At 32.7% G+C, this 20,993-nt stretch overlaps 2 protein-coding genes across 3 annotated transcripts in view; one reads left to right on the top strand and one right to left on the bottom strand.

Moving 5' to 3' along the window:
- The window catches only part of LOC147073140 (autophagy-related protein 16-1-like), a 509,506-nt gene that overhangs the window by 121,764 nt on the left and 366,749 nt on the right, over window positions 1-20,993 (top strand). The gene's annotated exons all lie outside the window — the stretch shown is intronic.
- The window catches only part of neo (ZP and PAN domain-containing protein neyo), a 340,024-nt gene that overhangs the window by 45,834 nt on the left and 273,197 nt on the right, over window positions 1-20,993 (bottom strand). The window contains exon 6 of the mRNA XM_085945235.1: window positions 5,636-5,837. Coding sequence (XP_085801361.1) covers window positions 5,636-5,837 — 202 coding nt within the window. The remainder of the gene's footprint in view (window positions 1-5,635; window positions 5,838-20,993) is intronic.

Genomic DNA, 20,993 nt, shown 5'->3' with positions numbered 1-20,993 from the left:
GCGGTCATTTTTCTTGAGTGTGTAATTTAACAAGATAATTAAGACCTAGTCAAAGAATCTACTTTATCACAAGTTTTATTTTTGTTTAGTTACGCCAAAGAAGTATAACTTCTAACGCGCGTACATAAGTATACACCGTTTTTTTTTTTAATTATGTAATCGAACATGTTATTTTTGAGAATTACATTTATTTTTGGACGAATCGTCAGCGACTTGGTTTATTGTACTCCAACTTGCCCACTCTACAAGTCCGTATGACGCGATTTGTCCATCTGTACCTGTCATACTGTCCAATTCCCACGATCTTATTTTCACAAATGTTCGTGATTATATTGTTTGGTTGCAATCGAATTGATTTTTTTTTTGCATTTGTTTTTTTGCAAACGGATTTAATCTATTCTCAAAAATCGCGAGAAACTGCCAAAATTCACGATGCAATGATTCTTGGACATTTGACAATCACGCTATGATTTCTATTATATCAAATAAAGCATTATAATATAACAGTGTGAATAAACTCAATACACAGAAAAAACTGGTTAAAAATATATAAATAATGTTGGTATGAAAATGTGTACCTATTCTATGTAGTAAGTAGCTCGATCCGAACGCTGATCAAACTGTGGCGATTTTAAATACATAAGTGCTGACAGGTTTGGAGACCCTTTGAGAAAAAAATCCTGTAAGATAAACTCGATAAAAAAATAATAATCGGTGTGTGTACTTATGTACGCGCGTTAGAAGTTATACTTCTTTGGCGTAACAAAACTTGTGATAAACTAGATTCTTTTGACTAGCTCTTAATTATATTGTTAAATTGCACACTCAAGTAAAAGGACCGCTTATTGGAACGCCGTTGGCTTATTTCTATACACTTTAACTTATATCACTAAATTATATAATTATGTATCGTTGTTTTTAGTTTTAAAGTAACAACTGTCACTCTGACGTTTAATCGATTGTTTACGTAAGGAATTGCAAATGGCCGAAAAGAATAAATTCGCTGCCTAGGCAACGGAACAGTTTTAAACTATAATATTATACTGTATAATCGTCACGATTGCATTATGTCCGATATTAGTCATAATTAAGTATGACTCCTTTATAGTGGAATATGTGCGGGGTCGCGATACTTGAGAGACTATTTTCTTAGAAGTGTTTTCAAAATTATGTTTGTTAAATAAATATAGAATAGAGCACTCACTCGTTGAGTGAAGTACGTGAGTTCGTGTCCCACTCGGTCCAACATTTTTTCTAATATGTTGTTTTCAAAGTAAGATTTAAGAGCTTTTATACGAAAGTTTCTACGTATGGTAACTTTATCTACACTTAAAATAGCTTTGTTGGTCTTGTCAAATTTTTGCTTCTTCGAAATTCTAAATTATATCTACTATTTCCGACAAAATTCACTACAATATAATAATATGTACTTACTTAATTATTTTTTTTATCATCGAATAAAAAATTGTTTATTAAATTATTAGCAAGTACAAGTAGGTTCATTAACACACCAATTTGGAGAGATTGTGACGCATTCAAAGTAATGAGTTTTTATTCTTGGTGAGTATATATATATATATATATATAGATATGATACAGCGTGTCCAGAAACTTTTACGTATGCAGTTCGCCGTATTACCATAGTGAAATGTGTATTGGAAATATATGGCCGTGTATTAAAGACCGTCCAGCCTCTTTGTGTCGTATAAGTACTGAGATAAAATTCATGTCTAAATAAAACACGGTTCATGTCCAGCTTCAAACAAATGTTGAAAATAGCCGATATACCTACTGGATTATTTGTTAGGTTAGGTTAGGTTTTCATTCTTGAATTCATGAATTTTGCCAAAATCAATTATGAAAATTGAATTAATGTTCATATTGAATCAAATAAAATTGGAGACCGTATATATAGAGTCATGTGCTTCCGATAAGAAAGCTCATGGCGATCTGTGCTACGGTGAAATGTTTTACACACAATTTACAGGTAACCATGACACAGATGACTAAATCGGTAAAGTAAGTTTGGCCGGAATTTAGTTGATGCAGTTTCGGGTCCTGCCTGACACCGAATTTTTTCATGATTATATTTAATAGTGTTTCCGAATTTTGTATTGCAACTTAACTTCCACTCAAAGACGAAACATTCGAATCTCCAACGTTTCAAAGTACACATGTACATTAGTCATCAGTCTTTGTGTTCAATTGAATGGATTCAATTGAAATTAAGTAGGTGAGTGCATTCAAAAGGTCACAATTCTTTTCTATTATTCACGATTTATCGAGCAAGGTTTTCTTCGCCTTCAACGGCATCATTTATGATACAATTTTTTTCTTGTTATTTTTATTAAGACATATTTAGGAATGCTGCTATCACGGTTTATAAATCTATGTCATATGCCTCTATTCAGAAGCTTCATTTAAATTACAAAGCATATTCAACGAAATGTAAAGAAATACTTAGTACACTTTATACTGCACAGCTTCTAACAATAATCCGATAACACAATGCTACACGCACCTTGAAAGCTTTTATACCAGAAATTATTGGCGACAGGTCTGCTGCTATCGACGTTTGGTGCGTGCGTCTCTATTCTTTACTACCTCATTATAACTTAAAAAACGCTTCCAACTGAATATTGAGTTACTATCAAATAGTCAATATTCTTATACATCTTCTCATTGTATTCCTCTCACTCATATATTTGCGTATATATTCTGTCTTACTGTCTTTGTTATGGTGTTTCAGACTCAATTATTTGTCTGTGAGCTGCTGCATCAGCCTTAGTCTTTATAGACTCTCCTAACTTTGCAGAACACATCATTTTTAAACGGCGACGATTAGCTGATAGTTCTTCCTCGTCCATAATCTTTCTACTTTTGGATTGATTGTGTATTGCCTAAGGTTACAGTAGGTTACAGCACCATGTCCTTATTAGAATTACCCTCGAATCTCTTAGATAGCACGCTAATTTCTCAATACTACGAAATAATCTGTCAAACTATTATGAAAGTATCATTTGTTTTCTTTCACGACACGATTAAAATAGACGATTCCTGCGATTTTTCAAATTTATAATTTGCGTCTGTCTAATACGTCTTCTCCCTGTCCCGCTCCCTTACACATCTTGATATGTTTTGTTTTATCTCATGCTTTACAATTTAAAGTAAAGTTAATTAAGCTATTTCGATTTCATAAATACTACCTAAGTATTATGGATATAGTTACAGGAGTGAACGAGAGGGAGAATCCCGTACTTATCTTTGTAGTCTTGATGTGTGTGACATATAAAATAGCTATCTCCTAATAAACCTACCTGCCCAATTAAAACTAATTTAGATTATCAGTTTGTAAAATTGGATAGTTTGTGGAATTGTACGTAAGTGAAAAACGTGTACGTAAGTAAATGAATAAAACATAATTTAATGTCCTACTATTACTGCTAATATGTATCAGCGGCGAAGGGTGGAGGTAGGCTGTTAAGATCCGCCATCAATAGTTTATTTTAATAGCTTATTTGTTTTCATTGACATACGACTACAATTTACAGATGGTGTTGGTTTATTTTGAACGCCATCTGTAAAATTGTAGTCTTAATTAAATATAAACAAATACGTATGACTAACAAAGTTTAATGTGCATTATTTATGGCGGATCTTAACAGCCTACCTCCACCCTTCGCTATTGATTTGTATAGTAAATAATCATGTTAGAGTTAGATCCTAATCGGACAATATGGGCCTCCACAAGGTGGATGTTGTATTTACAATTCGTCAGCTGAATGCAGAACTATTCTAACTTACATTTGAAATTTTTCAAGAGAGAGTTTTTTGAAACAACTTACTGAAATGATTTATTATCTTTATGGATAAATGTACGCATCATATTTTAGTAGGATTATTGATGAAAAAATCGGTGCATACACTTGTCTATATATATAATAAATAACTGAAGTAGTCTGTTTAAAAAAAGTCTTCTGCAAAATATTTCAAATGTGAGTTAGAATAGTTCTGTATTCAGCTGACGAATCGTTTTGCTTGTAGTCCAAAACACTCTGGTTTTATCTTTTTATGAACGTATTTAAGTATGTTATTAAAATAATCCTTTAGCCAGATATGAAAACTAAACCTCTTCGACGCTGAAATAATTGTCCGATTGTTTTCGTAGATAATGAAAACGTTCCTTCTAACAATGCTCTCATATCGCGTCCGGTTCGCCCATAAATACATATTGATTGCTACACCAACATCGCAATACTAAACTATAGACCCGGCTTTCTTTCCAAACAAACTAACTGCGCGCGCTCCTGAATGAATATTATGTACCATTACTTTTCCTCTACTTATCTCGGCCGGCATTTGTTTATTTATATTCGTTTGTTTTTATTTTCCTATGCCATTATTCTCGGCCTATGCGGAATAAATCGAACGCTCCCGCCGTTGCGTGTGCGACAGATAAAGGGTTATTTATTGGAACATCCGTAAAAATGCATACATATATATATATTTCTGAAAGGCTATCTTATTGTTAATCTATTTTAAGAACGTACTATTTAAAACAATGATTATTTCATGAAGCTAGCATAATTTGAATTTATTGTACTTATTTGTTTAAGTAAATATCAAGATATGTAGAACAAACAATGATAACCCTTGCATGTATTGTAAATATTTATTTTTTAAAGCACTATTCAAATAATGAATAACGTCCGAGAGTGAAAAAGACACATGTAACCCATCAGACGACGATCGTTGAGTATAATACTTAGTCGAGCCTGGTTTGGCAACCATAGAAGGTCCTATTTGAATTAGCGCTTACGTGGTCGATCCTAATTATAATGGTAACTAATTACAAGATAAAAATAACTTTTTATATACAACGTTTTTAAATTTTCTGTTGAATCATATAAACTTGACTTGACTAGCTTAAACGATCAAAAAAATTTGTATTTAATAGAAATAATACTGAAATGTCATTTATACATTCATATTGATTTCCATAGTAACGCACGTATATATACATAATTTAGTTGCTAGGACCCCAGACCCCTAGCAACCAATAATGGTGTCGAAATAACTTTTCATACAAAACAGAATTAACTGTCAATTAATTCAATTCTTCTTAAAGATGGCTAAAAGTATTTTTAAAAAAATGCATTGGCATCGTGTTCTGATAAATTCTAAAAATTTTAAATGTCTAGCTAGTCGGGATGTTAGTTAAAAATCGATTGCAAGATTTGTACCGGACAAATAAGAGTACGAGCTAAGAAAAACGTTGTAAAAAATAAGTTTTTTTTATCTTGATTCTACAATATTTTAATAATTATTTATTTCGGGTTATAAACCCACCTTCAAAACGACAGTAAAGTGATTTTAATTAACTTAATCTGAACGTTTGTAACTTATAATTCATTAGAAAGAGTGTGTTATGTTGATCTATTCACTCTCCTTGCACAACAGTGACGTAGGTTCATTTATTTTTTCCTCTATTGTCAACACAAATAACGTAAATATCGCAGGCTAATTCTCTTTCTAATTCTAATTCATCTAATAATTATTATTAATATTTAATGCTTAATGACGAGCTGTTTTAAACATGGAATCAAATATATTTGTCAAATGAGCTTTCACATACCTGCAGACGAATTCATTCTCTCCCAGGCACAGGTCCAGGCACATCTGTCTTGTGCTGACTGAGTGAGTTCTTCGAACTGTTGTTCGCAGCTTATGTCTCTGGACCCTATCGAAGCACCAGGCTCGCTCGCATGGACGTACTCCAAGGCATGACTTCTGGGCATAGATCGTGAAGACAGGGAACTGTGATTTGGTTAGCGCTCCTGAAAAGAAAGAGAAAACATCATATTATTAATTAGTAATTGAACTATTGTTTATGTGGTAGAACATATTATTATAGTGGGTTTGAAACAAAGTTTTGAGTTACTTATGTTGACAGCTGTTTAATACTATCCTCAAAATGGTCTACGACATACAGTCTACGATCTAAAACAATTAGATGGAATACTACTCCACTATTGTAAACGATAAACTCACGGTGTAGCATTAATATCTGAGTATGAATGCATGTTGTCTGAATCTTTACGATTAGTTACCATAAAGTGTAGTTAATTATGAGGATGGGTTTATATCCCGAAATGGCTGTCAACATAAATAACTCAAATATTGTAGAATTAACGAAAAAAATGACGTATTCCTAAAATATTCGCCAATGAAGTATACATTAGAACAGGGGTTCACAAAGTGTGTCCGCGTGACTTTTTGATGTGTCCCTCGAGATTTATGTTAAATCTGTATAATTTTTTATTCTTCATATTATCGAATATTAAAAATTACCAGATAATTTGAGCCTAGATTGCAGGATTTAGTTTCAAACAAACAATTGCATAAATCACATGGTGAAAAAAATTAAATACTTATTATTTTTTTAGTATATTAATAAGAGTAATAATAATGTATATTTAGTTAAAAATATAAGTTTTCACAATGAAATCATTTTTTTGCCTTATAAAATAGAATAGAAAATATTTACAAAAGAAAGGGCGGCCCGCTAAATATTTTTGATTTCAAAATTATTGTCCCTTTGACGAAAAAGCTTGTAATTCCCTGCATTAGAGGCAAGTCCGGAGTATAGATTAATTGAAAAATCGGTGACTTTTACCACGCAATTGGCACGGTCGTAGGATGGTTCGTCTCTTTTGAAAAAATGAAAATATTAGGCGGCACAATGTGTTTAGCATTGTCAATTTTTTGAATTGGGATTAAATTATCTGTTACGTAGTAAAATATTTCAATTAAGAATGCATTATTATTAATATGTACATGTATTTATGTCAATACTCACAATATGAAATAATAGTACCGTATCCGACTAATACTTGCCATTTTATTGTTTTAACCCAGTATGAAATACAGTATTCTGCAACTGCCACCTAAACCTGAGCACTTCATTTCATACTGATTATTAATCCATCCCATTAAAAACAATTAACCCTTTCGCAGACAATGTTGTATATGCGGAGTAATAATCTGGGAGCCAGTCGTGAGTTGCAATTTGCAATTAAACAGTACAGACCGCGTGTCATTAGCCGGGAGTTGCGCTATGATTAGTGAATCAGGAAGAAATATCTTTAGCGGACCGTGTAGGGCTAGTCTTAGCTTAACGGGTGTTCCAACGCTAAAGGGTTTATACCTACTACTAACTGAATACTAATTATGTAACGATAAATAATTGAAGCTTTTTAACTAGTAGGGTAATTGTGAAATCAATATTGCACGGAATTATGAATTAATATTATCTATGGCAGTAGATACGACATAATAAGTTGTTAAGTAGTTCAGATAGAGATACAAATATCTTGTTAAAATACCATTGTGACATCACTGGTGATGGCAATTTGCAAATAGAGCTCGCTATCCGAATGGAAATGGCTTTGAACGGTACGTTGAAAAGAAGTATCACCTATTTGATGCTGCCATTCTGACGGTGCCGCTTTACGGTAGTATACCGATTTTGAGGACATATGCTTTTGGTGGATACTGGGTGTGCTGTGGTGTTTATAACTTTATGGGTAATGAAGAGATAAGAGAGTTAACCACGCAGCCTCTCTTTACATTGGGACTATTAGGAGTGAAGAAGCGTCGTTGGGCCTGGCTAAATACCATTGACAGGATATGTAGTGGAGCTATGGGCGAGAAGACTGGCTAACAATAGGAATTCTCGGAAATGTAGTGTCCATATTATTCTCTTGCTGAGGAGCGAACATGGTCAAAGAAGAAGAGAAGACATAATGTGTTGGAATCGCATTCAAACGTGGTGGAGATAATCCTGTGGATTAAGACTTCGCAGTGGAGATGGGCAGTCACATCTCTCGAAGAACAAATCACATCATTCATTGGTGCTTAACTCATATTACAATGACTAAAGGGCGATAAATACTCCGCTCGATTGATGATTGAATCAATAGTAGATAAAAACGAGAAATTGGGAACCAAGAAGAGTGGAGGATTTCATCCAGCACTGGTCGAAAAGTGGATGAGAGATGAAATAAAAGTATATTCACTCAAGAGGCTTAGTTTCCATGCCTCCTACCTAAATTCGTCATTGTTATAGGGGTCGACAAACTTTTGAAAGTAATCACGATTTTATTGTTTTATTTTAATTAGTGATATGTCAGTCAGACTAGCAATAACTCACTGCCCAGTTTTAATGAAATTCAATTATAATATGTTTCATTATTATCAATGAACTTCACCGTGCGATACTGATACTATGATAGTCGACTAGTAACCAGGCGGAAATAAGCACCCATTTAATTGCAGCTAGTATGTGACAGACAATGTATTTATTTGCTTTCCGCGTGTGCATTTCATTTGCTATGCACCTCAAGCGGAACACTGTTATGCAAGCAGTGACCGATTGCATAAATTGACCGGCTGTTGCATTCTGAGGTGTTTAATTAATGGCGTATAAGCGCACTCATTGCATTAGAAAAGGGGTTCCTTAACCCTAATTAAGTATACTAATCAGCACGAGGTGAGCGACGACTATCTCTGAATGTAATTGTTGCTATTGTAAACCATTTAATGGTTATCTTTTATATGCAGAAAACATTCTTTTTAAAGTGAATGTATGTTCATACTTGCTTGCTAATATCGCTAAGAAATTAAAGTACTTTGGTCAATCCTCACAGTAAAAATTGCATGAGTTAATCAAAACGGCACGCCACGAGATCACTTATCGCTATTTCTGGTGAAAAAGAAATATCTGCTCGTTTGTCGGTGCATTTTCTTTTTATAAAAACTTCGAAATATCTTTAAATGTGATTTATATAAATGTGATTTATATAAATGTTTATAAACATTTTTACACAACTTCAAAACAGTTTTTAAACATTTTTTTATTTGTTTGTGGGTAGATTTATATAACTCTAAAGTTCACTAAATTAATAAATTTCACAAAACGTTGCAATTTCTGTCAATCTTCTGTATACACAATGTTACTTTGGATCTGTTTCGACAATTTGGAGCCACATAAAAATGTTTTCTATTCTAGTCAAATCGAACTCAACAATTTATTGTACAGCGATTTTATCATTAAATAGAAACACATAAGATATTACACAGTTTGAAACATTAGATTATAATACCTATATGCTATGAGTTTCAGGCTAGAGCCTGTTTTTCCTAGCCCTCGAAAACCAATGGCGAGTAGATTGTACGTTGTATAATTATATTCTAATATCGAAATAATTGTCTTAAACGTTTTACGAAATGTTCGTCTGTTTTACTCTCTGGACTGTTTAAAACTCTTTTTTTAAGCACTAAGGTGCATGGTTGCTACATCAGTCCCGCGCAGCATCGTTTCGGGACAAGGAAGTTTGGCACTACAATCTTTTCATTCTGACACGTTTATAGCGTCATGAAAAGCGGCCGTGCACAAACCGCGGCTGCATATACATAGCTGGTGAAGATGGGGTAACTCAAATCGTTTCCATACAGATCGTCGCTATAGGATTGGTTTGTCGAATATCCGTTTTTGTCGAAATCGACCTTTTAATGCAGAATGATTTTTTTGTATCTAAATGGACCAGACCCATCCTTCTCTTCAAATTACATTGTAATGAATACAGCACCCATATGCTGTAAAAACGACAATTTAAATACCCCCATGTATTTAAATATAGGATAATGAAATTTGTTTTTTGTCTCCTGAACATTTGACATTTGGTCTATTCGATAAACCAATCCTACAACGACGAGATGTCATGAACATTTTACTTAAATTATACAAAATTGCGAGAAACATTAATTAAAAAAAAAACAACGGCCATGTTTTGTCAAATTAAATTCTGATTCCACATTCTTTAAAGATGCATTATTGTGTTAGTCATACAATATAGGTAAAAACGTATCAGTTGGATTATTATATATTTTTTTTAAGTAGCTCGTGTAGCTTGAACTGAGCTAAACTTTTGGTGAATTATTCATTAAATTCTCGCTAAGTTGTGTTTATTATGAGCGGTAATTATTATACACCACTATGCTTCCGTAGAGCATTGGCTATGATTTAGTATTTTTATATCACGTGGATTGTATGAAGAAATAGTTTGTAACGTGATAGCAGTCAATTAAAGCATATAAGGAAGGTAAGGTCTTGAATAATTTAATTATTAAATATTAAAATATTGTCTTGCGATTATTTTGTAGGGTTTGAACTGCTTTCGCATTTCAATCTATATGCCTTATGGTGAACATATGTTATACTGAAAATAGCTAAATGAAAACAAAACAATGTTGACGACTTCTTCGAGGACGAGAAGTTTTTTGAGATAAATCAATAAGTAAACCTACCTACTTCCATTTTTTTTTATTTCACTTGACTTCTACGTACCAAAGTTATGTATTATTGAATAATATAACAATCAATGAACCTATGCCAAAATTTAAATTCTGTTGAACCATATAAACTCGACTTGACTAGCTTAAACGATCAAAAAAAAATGTACTTGACATGTCATATTGATTTCCATAGTAACGCACGTATGTATTAATAATTTAGTTGCTAGGACCCCAGACCCCTAGCAACCGATAATGGTGACGAAATAACTTTTTATAAAAAACAGAATTAATTGAAAATGAATTCAATTCTACTAAAAGAAAGATAGTATTAAAAAATGCATTGGCATCGTGTTCTGATATATTCTAAAAGTTTCAAATGTCCAGCTAGTCGGGAAGTTAGTTAAACATCGATTGCAAGATTTGTACCGGACAAAGAACCACCGGACAAATAAGAATACGAGCTAAGAAAAACGTTTTAAAATAGTTAATAATCATAATTTAAAATAATGCTTTCATAATAATTTGATACTTTGTAAAAAGCGACCGCCTATCTTCAGCTTGAAATATTAAATCTACAGATTTTCTTTTATTACATATTCTTTTGAAATAATATTTAAATATTTCAATCATATCAAAGGTCATTCATTGACGCGGAGATTTTTTTCTTTTGATATTGCATCAAAAAATGAAAGGAAAATTGCGTAGGGTATCCACGAGATGTCCGCTAGGCGTGACCTATTATTCTGTCTCGGTCCAGCAGATTTCTGCATTACCCGTTGGAGAGCTAATGGCGCGAAATACCAGCGCGGCTTCCGCCCCCGAATGCCAACAGTTTTTTTGTTTTCCCGCCAAGTCATTACATATGTTAAGTTGTTACATTGTGGGTTCTTTTAACGTATATATTGCATTAAATGATTTATTTGAAAAAATACCAAATGCAGAATAAAAATTTAATAACAAATTTGCGAATGTATCATTATGTTGTGGAATAATTCCACAGTAGTTGTTAATACTGCAGAAATAAAACTTGTTTTCATTTCTAGTAGTAACACATGCAATGACTACTTTACCACTTGGATAATACGTTGCGATTTCTTATCGTTACCACAGATACACGTGTAAGCTTTGTTAGCCGGTTGATTGGTCTCGAAAACTGGGCTCCCGGTTCGTTATGAAGAGCTTTGAAAACTGTCAGTAAAGCGACTCGCACAAAGAAATTACACGCTGTATCATTTAAGAAAGGCAATACAATCGAATGTAAAAAATAAATCAAACTTATACAGTTCTTTATTGATTTAAAAAAGACACATTAAGCACACAACAAATTATTAATTCAAGACGTTTCCAACACGACGACATTTAGAATAAAAAGTACAGGTAAATCAACTTAGAGGGGGAAAAAGCAAAAAAAAAAAATTAAAAAAATAATGCGGGGGATGCCATAGCTAAGTAGATATTTATACAATCTGATACAGATAGCGCGAGGAAATCCTGCACAACCATCGAACTCATCCAAATAATAATAATAAAAAAAGTGTATAAGTAATGGCGAAGCGGTAACGTGTCAGCCTATAAAGTCATGGGTCTTGGGTACGAATCCCGGCTCTACCAAATTGACGTATTTTTTTTTTCAATGTATGTTTGGACCCATAGCATCGTAAAAAAATATTGTTATATAACCTTAACTCTGTAGAGGCCATATGCCCCACTTAGGATCGGTAATTTACTTTTTTTTTTTTTTTAATTTGCCACCTATTATTGAAATCGTTGGTTGTCAAATGAGTTTATTCAAATGTGTAGTGTAATACTCGGTCACATATTATTATAGATGAAAATACATTTACCAATCATACTTTTTCTTAACCTAAACAATTTGTTTAGGTTAATTTACATTGTTTATACCCAAAACAACTGAGGTGCACTGTGTCTGTTTTTCAATTGACACCTATTTAAGTAATCTAAAACTAAATATAACCGTTATGTATATCTATCAATAGTAACACTATCATCAAAGTCCAGTATATTTGTTACATGTGGAAGTCATTATACTAATTATATCTAAATATATTATAATTTCAAATACTGGGTAGCCATTTTTTGTTAGAATTAATATTGCAGTGATAATATTGATGTCGAATCGTCGCAACTTTAGATGTGCGAGACCGCTAAGGCTGGAGTGTCATCGCCCAGCATCTGACATCGTAAATATGCTCCCCTGTTCGCAGCGTTGTTAGGATAATTGCGAAATCACCCTCTGAAGCCAATAAGGCTATCGGAAAGGTGTTCGAGATCTACTTTATGAACACGCGCTATCGTAAAGAATTCTGTATAGAGGTTTAATGTAGGTACTACTGCATCGAGCAGGCTATTATAGTGTATTGTGTTTTTTTTTATAATGTTGCTTCATTCATCGATTGGGAGGATTTTATAGATAAAAATATTGTCTAGGTACCTTTTAAAATATCATTGTTTAATTCAAATGTATGACATTAATGTCTTTAGCGCTTGAGGGCTTTAAATAAATAATTACCAACTAATTTTAAAAATAATTACAAGATAAAAAGAACTTTTTATATATAACGTTAAATAAATAAATTTTCTGTTGAATCATATAAACTTGACTTGACTAGCTTAAACGATCAAAAAAAATTGTACTTGATAGAAATACTGAATAAATATAGAATACTGAAATGTCATTTTGACGTTTCAGCACGCACGTATATATTAATAATTTAGTTGCTAGGACCCCAGACCCCTAGCAACCAATAATAGTGTTTTACTTTTAACGGATTTCTTCCGAAATAACTTTTCATACAAAACAGAATTAGCTGAAAATGAATTCAATTCTACTTAAAGATGGCTAAAAGTATTAAAAGAATGCATTGGCATCGTGTTCTGATATATTCTAAAAGTTTCAAATGTCTAGCTAGTCGGGAAGTTAGTTAAAAATCGATTGCAAGATTTGTACTGGATAAACAACCACCGGACAAATATGAATACGACCTAATAAAAACGTTGTAAAAATAGGAACTACCCAGCTAACTTCCGAATTTTCACTCCCTGTTATTCATATATCTCCCAAAAAAATGTACCTTAGCCAGGCCTCCCGGCAAAGGGGTAGGTACTGTTACTCGGTCCTCTCTCAGGAGTGCCTTCCCACGTTATTTAATATAATTACGAGTCTTAGGGGCGTAGCTTCGTTATCTTTATATTAAATATAGTGAGGGTGGTTGATTTTTTTCAAATTGCAATGAACATTTAATATGGTTATAATTTCTCAAATAAGTTTGTAATATTTCATTTTGTGTGTCGATTAAGGGTATTTAATTTTAATAAAATGCTATAATAATTCCAAATGATTGCAGTTTCTCATCGAATTTCGTATTGTCATTTAAAAACCGTTGTATTTAAAAAGTAAAATTATTCCACTGTTTTTCTGCTTACTGTAATTCTGATTTTCACAAACCAATGAATCGTCAATTATACAATATTCTTTTTATATAGGTACCTTCCAACAATATTGGTTTGTTGGCTTATAGTAAACGGATGCGAACTGTAAATGAAAAGTAAATATATTTTTTATATCGAATTAATTTATTGGGTGAACAATGGTGGTCACCGACCTTGACCAATTGAAGGGGAACCAGAAAAGCAGACTGTAAAATAGTTTCGATAATTATTATATTTTTGAGATATAGAATATCTCATGTCTAGAGATTAGTTGATAGGTACACATTAGTGTCTAATAAATGTCTCAAAGACAAAAGTGATGAGGAACTGTTCTCTATCTGTATTAATGGGACCCTACTCGAGCAAGTCAGCAGCTACGTCTATCTCGGACAGCGGGTGCCCATAGAAGGAAGCATGCACTACTATTTGCAACGTTTTTCTGTCTCGCTCAAAATGTATTTTCGCCTATTTTCCGTACACTCGGAGACTTGTGGTGACTAAAATTTTAGGGGCGGTCCGGGACATCAATCATGGGGTAATATACGACGTTCTTAAAAAAAGTATCTTTATTGTTGACGATTTAAAATATTCAAAAGTAGAATCCTCATGGGCTGTTTCTGAATGCTTTAAAAATGTAAAAAAAATATGGTTGTCGTCGATTTACTTTTCGAGATAATAAAACATAAACATTGCATTTATACTCGTCGCTGTTTTGTGCGTGTCGCGAAGAGTGCGTAGGGGTTCTGCCATGGTGACGAATCTCCCTGATATAGGTGGAGCCCAACTATTATAAGTCATAGTACCTATATTATGACTCTATATTACGAATGTACTTTCAAAACTACATTAATTCCATCACGTGGAATGTATCACTATCTGGTAAAGCGTGATATTGATTCAAATCTGTTTTTAAGTCATTCTTGTAAAATTAATGAATGACATTTAATGAATGTTTTTAATATCTCTAATTTATTCATGCATGGCATTTAATGAATGTTTATAATATCTCTATGTAGGTAGGTAGGTACTACAAATAAAAACTTCATCGAAAAAAGCTACGTAGTAATGGAATATAAAGCTCAAACTAATCATAGTATGTATTGCTCTATGATATTTTGTTGTATCGCGATTACTGTACAATTTTGAGAAGTATACTGTCGTAACTAATCTAAAATTTAAACTGTTGTAACTGATCTTGAAGGTACACTGTCGCAACTGACACTTTTAATCTTTACAATATAATGTAATGGTCATAATATTATTGTACTTACTCACATGTACGTACAATGAAAACGAAATCACAGTCATGCTGCCGTGATGCAATTCTGAGCTCTTTGTTATTCTTGATTAAAGTATAAATTAACTTCGAATTTCGTAAACCGTCTGATGGGATTTTTAATTAAAACAATATAATGAAGTAATCATTTTTGTATTGGACTACAGTTAGGTTGAAATAATTGTTATAAAATAGTTTAAAATATTTCCCAAAGTATGTATGTCCTAATTATTATAATGGCTATATAGAAGCTTTCAAATATTTCAAGAAATGAAAATATAATTAATATTAAATTCTACAGGTTTTCGAAAAGGTTTTGTCGATAGCTATTTCGGTTGTAGCACCATTATCAAGACTATCCGAAATAGCTATCGACAAAACCTTTTCAAAAACCTGTAGAATTTAGTGTTAATTATATTTTCATTTCTTGTAAAATGGAATTCTACCAGGTAAATGCTAACTCAATTAATTTCAAATATTTCTTAGGCAATGTTTAGTAACATCCACTGTAGTGATTCCTCTTCAAGGATTATGAAAAATAAAGCACTATACTGCCTTGCTAAGTAAAAAGACAGTATTTTGGTTTTAGTGCCTGAGAAACCAGAGAACCTCAATGAAAGCGTGCAACATAGGCTCTTTCGCATTTGTACACTTTGGAAGGAATCAGTCGTCCTTCCACTGACCTTGCGAGCATCCGATTCAATATAACTTCCCTATGCGTGTTGTAATCTCGAGCCCCTTTCAAAAAGTTAAAAATCAATTCCATAACCGTGTATAATTGTCATATAAATGTGCTTTGTCAAATGTATAAATGAGTATCGAAATAAATTTATTTGGTCGGATCTGACAGAAAATGATGTACCTATTATCAATTACCTAACTAACACTCCAGCCCTTGAATCGAAATCATGTTGTATTTTCTTCAATTCACCATAAGTTCTAGCGTGACAGCACGTATGCTAATTTTTGTATTACAGATTTAATAATCAACCTCAAGTTGATAAAGGAATTTATTAGAATGAAAGTTTTTATTTATTTGTCATTTTTCATTAATGTTAACTAATGAACTCTTTCGTTTGTACACGGAAGCTATTTACCGTGTCTATTGCTATTAAATGATTTGTCAAAGTATTTCTTTGGTGTTTAGCAAATCTAATTTAATATATTAAAAAAATGTGAAACTCTGTTTACAGTGCTACTCAGGAAACATGACTATTGACTCGGTACTATTTTATAAACCATATATTTTCATAATTAATTTAAAATACGCGATAGTGTTAATAAAAAAAACGTATTTAATCGTATAGGCAGTTAATTTTTATTGTATTTAAGCGGACAGTCAGCGTATAAAACCATATATAGCTTTGAAAAGCTTCAGAATCATACCCAATTAGAAAAATCGTAAATCGAAAAGTATAGCATAAAATTAGTCGTTGTACAATTAGTTCACTCACATCTTGCCGCAGGCGTGAAAGAAAACAAAAATGTGGACCGCGGCGCGGGGGTTTCACCTTACAATCGCGCAGTAGGCGCTTTGTACAATATGAAAATAGTTTGACAATGGGTGAAATGAGTGCATAAAAAGACCAAAACTTATCATTTTCATGGCGAATGGGAAATTGGGTGTTTCTTTATGACGTGAAAAACAGGTATTTAATTTGTAACGCCGCAGTGGACCTACTTAGTCAAATATTATGTTTGTTTCTTTTACGGTGTTAACTGTCAATTCTTGGAGGATATACCTACATTGTATTAATTAATATATAACTCACTCCATTTAGTTTGACAATGATTAGGACCGGTTACATTATTGTATCTTCATTATTGTATCATTATTGTATCTTCTGTACCAGTTGACAGTGTCCCTTTAAAGCTGACGAAACCGGTTCTAACTATTATTAAACTAAGTGGAATCAACCTCTAATATTTATTGTGTTTTATTATAATTTAACTTATCTACGTTTTTTTATGTTGAAAAATGACAATGATAGAGTATGGTAGATCACTGATATTATTGATATTAAACAGTAGATCATGGGTTAATTGAACTTGGAGATTATATCATGGTTGTGAACTTCTTAATTGCGATTCGCCGAGCTATAAACACCAATACATATCACATATTACGTATCTTTAGATTACATACATCCCTATCTGATCGCAGTCGCGACCTGTTGATTGGAAAATAACAACCGATGGTCATCTCTCATCTTCGTTGGTGTAAACTACAGTATCGACGAGTTTTCCACTGCGGCGAGTGGCTCGGATTAAGATTTAATTGGATTTGACGCGAAGCATTTAAAAAAGTCTTCTGCATGGGTGGTAAAGCGGATAATCTGCTAAGCGAAATTACTTCTAAAAATCCGTTCCATTCTATAATATCAGTTCTATCCGCGTGTCTATTCTGTAGTTAGTTATCTATTTCCATACTTTCCAATATTATCTTTTGTTTTTAATGAATTGACACTTTTCGCTGGGTAGGTAGTTAATAATGCAGAACTATCTTAAGTGCAATTTAACCCAGGTGACACACAATTAATGGGAACTGGCTTACACTACTGGTTTGGGGGTATAACAGGTTATTGGATCGTGAGTGTAGAAAAACATAAGAAATATATACTTACTATAAAGTATAATAAAAATACGTATGTCTCATAACATGCATTAAAGTTTGTCACGTTAATATTTTGAACTGATGGCGAGCTTTGCGTCCCTTGGTTTTATTGTCTAAAGTAATAAAGCAAAAACTGCTACCACACCTGGTAGAGAAAACCAATTTCCATTAATTGTGTGGCCCCTGAATTTACCCGATAATTGGTCCAATACGAGAAAACCATGAACGTATCAGTCACGTCACTGAAAAAAAACTTATCTTTAATAAATCGTTTTCGTACATATACCTATAGATTAAATATCCAAAGTAGATTCCTATTTAAGTGAATGTTTCTTCAAGTAACAAACTTCATACAAATAATTACAGGATTAAAAGAACTTTTTATATACAACATTTTTTAATTTTTCGTTGAATCATAAATAAACTTGACTTGACTTGACTAGCTTAAACGATCAAAAAAATGTGTACTAGATAGAAATAATACTGTAATGTCATATTGATTTCCATAGTAACGCACGTATATATTAATATTAATAATTTAGTTGCTAGGACCCACTTAGCAACCAATAATAGTTTTACTTTTTACGGATTTCTTCCGAAATAACTTTTCATACAAAACAGAATTAACTGAAAATTAAATCAATTCTACTTACAGATGACTAAAAGTATTAAAAAAATGCATTAGCATCGTATTCTGATATATTCTAAAAGTTTCAAATGTCTAGCTAGTCGGGAAGTTAGTTAAAAATAGATTGCAAGATTTGTACCGGACAAACAACCATCGGACAAATAAGAATACGAGCTAAGAAAAACGTTGTAATATAGGTATTACTAGCATAATATGGGGTATTTTCAAATGTAACAATCTTCTTATGTACCTAAAGTTTTTTATTGTCACATCGGATATTCTAATTTTGAAATAACTACAAGTTTTTTTTAAAACAAATGAATTTAGAATTTACCGTCATTCGCATTACGCACTATCGTCGAGATGGAAATTTATTTTTTTATTGACCCATAATCTATACCTATTATAATATGTACTAATTTTATCTTTTACTACCAAACATGAAGTCCTTCACACCATTTGCTCCAATAAGGAGCAGTATTCAGCAGTTATGTCATTAAACATATTTAGAAATAATATTATCTATAACCATAGTCAATATAATATGATGTAATTAAGTACCCAGATGCAAAACGTGCACATACTTTTGTAGTAATCATTGATATTAATACATGCAAGGTTTACATAGTAACGAAAATCGTAATAAAAGAATACGTTCAGGTAGGTTTCTAATAATGCATATATCTTTATTTAATCTGAAATATATTTCTTCACCTGTGGGAATAATATCCTCATTTTTCACCCAGGAAGTAGCATATTATCTTCGCACCTGACGGCCCTCATGTTTGTAGATATAGATACCCACTACGTATATATATAGAAAAGGGCAATATAGTACATACAGGCCTTTGTACTTCATACTAAACACCCCCTGTCTGCGCGAATTATCTTCACGGTCCACTGCGCGTTCGCACCGAAGGTTGCATTACGTTCTTTGACTTAGAAATTACTGCTTTCATTCCACCTGCATTGATGCCTTAGCAAAGCTTTAAGTTTACTATCAAGCTTTTAGTTAATAATACTGGTATATTTTTATTGTTTTTTTTAACAAATATATAGTAGGTTCAGTGCTTATTATATTGCTTGAGCCTTTCATTGTTTGCTATTATTGTATTCGATTTAAGGGATGTCACCATGTATTCTTCGCCGTAGTTGCGACTAATGAATGTTCTTAATGAAGTTAGCTTAGCTTAACTCAATTTTACAAAATTGTCATATACATTATATTAAATTCTACAGATCATCTGTGGCTATTTCGGTTGTCACACCATTATCAAGCCTACAAGTATTAATTCTTCGTATCTGCATAAAAATACTACACTCACACAAATAGATATAATCTTATTTATTTTATTCTTTTCAACACTACAGCAGGCAATGAGGCTCAATGACAGTAGAGCAGTGAAACAGTAGTGTAGTTAGTAATATAAATGAAACAATCACAAACACGTAGACTAAGAAAATCATATAAAAATATAATGTGACCTTATCGGGAATAGAACCCGGAGCCCCCCATGCATTGGACTACAGTGGCCGACATCTCCATTGACTGCAGCAATTATTAAATAATACATAGTTAACTTTCATAATTCGAAACATCTTAAATACCTACAGACTGTTACTTCTCAGCCTCAGCTGAAAAGGTCGAAATAGTTTAAGTAATAATTAACTTAACTTTAAAACAGGTTATAATAATTGATTTTTTTTTTAATTTGAGATAGTCCATTCAACGAATTCCAAATAGCTATATACGAATAAACCTATTTGTAAAATATAATTTATATATTATACTATTAGAATCCATACAAACACTTTAATATACTTAGAAGACACAATGATTAAACGATATGATATTTTCCAGAGTTTTGCATGTATAGAATAACCCGTCGTTAATTTTTCGGCGCGGTTTCATATACGTATCAGCTGTTCCCACGCGCCTATCGAGTTTCGACCTTTAAAGCTCTCGTAATAATATAACCCCGTGGACGCGTCTCGAATCGACCCTCACCCTTTTCCGGTTCATCGCACGGTCAATTTAGAGATCAGCGGTCAATTCGGTTGACTGGTCACATTCGGGGTTTGCTTACACTGTGTCTTGTAGCACATTTCAGCGTTTGAGACATTGGTTTGAAAGAAAGAATGTTATGATGTCTACGGGGAATAAACAACTCAATCCGTGTCAGCATATTGATTGGCGATATTAAATATCCATTTCCCGTAGTGTCCAATTATGGCAAACTCAGTAAATAGCTTACTGCAATGCTAATTTCCGCATATCTTTTTTTCACATTGTCAACTACCTATATATATAATTGAAAAATATTATATTTGAATATTTAGACAATATATTAATCATATGAAGGAAAAATAACAACTACGTGTGTCGACTCTGCTCATACAAATGTGACGTGAGAAAGTTGCTCGGATAGCTTTATTAAGTGTTTAGTTAATTTAGTATTGAATAAAGGATAATAATTATATAATGGTTACATGTAAATTGTACGTATGCAGTTTTCTGAATCACAGTTCACTGTGAGCTATTCTATCGGATAGAGATGGTTGTATAGCATTGAGATAAAAAATAACGCGTTGTTCGTAGAGCAATTCAGTGAAGTAAGTTATACATATGTTACAAAACCATTTAGATGCGAGACTTGTTTGCAGGCAGT

Source organism: Rhyacophila brunnea, unplaced genomic scaffold, assembly GCF_057557595.1.
Source record: "Rhyacophila brunnea isolate RB1 unplaced genomic scaffold, BYU_Rbru_1.0 scaffold_18, whole genome shotgun sequence".
Taxonomy (NCBI): domain Eukaryota; kingdom Metazoa; phylum Arthropoda; class Insecta; order Trichoptera; family Rhyacophilidae; genus Rhyacophila; species Rhyacophila brunnea.
The sequence above is the reverse complement of the archived record's forward strand: the minus strand, read 5'-3'. Positions and strand labels throughout refer to the sequence as shown.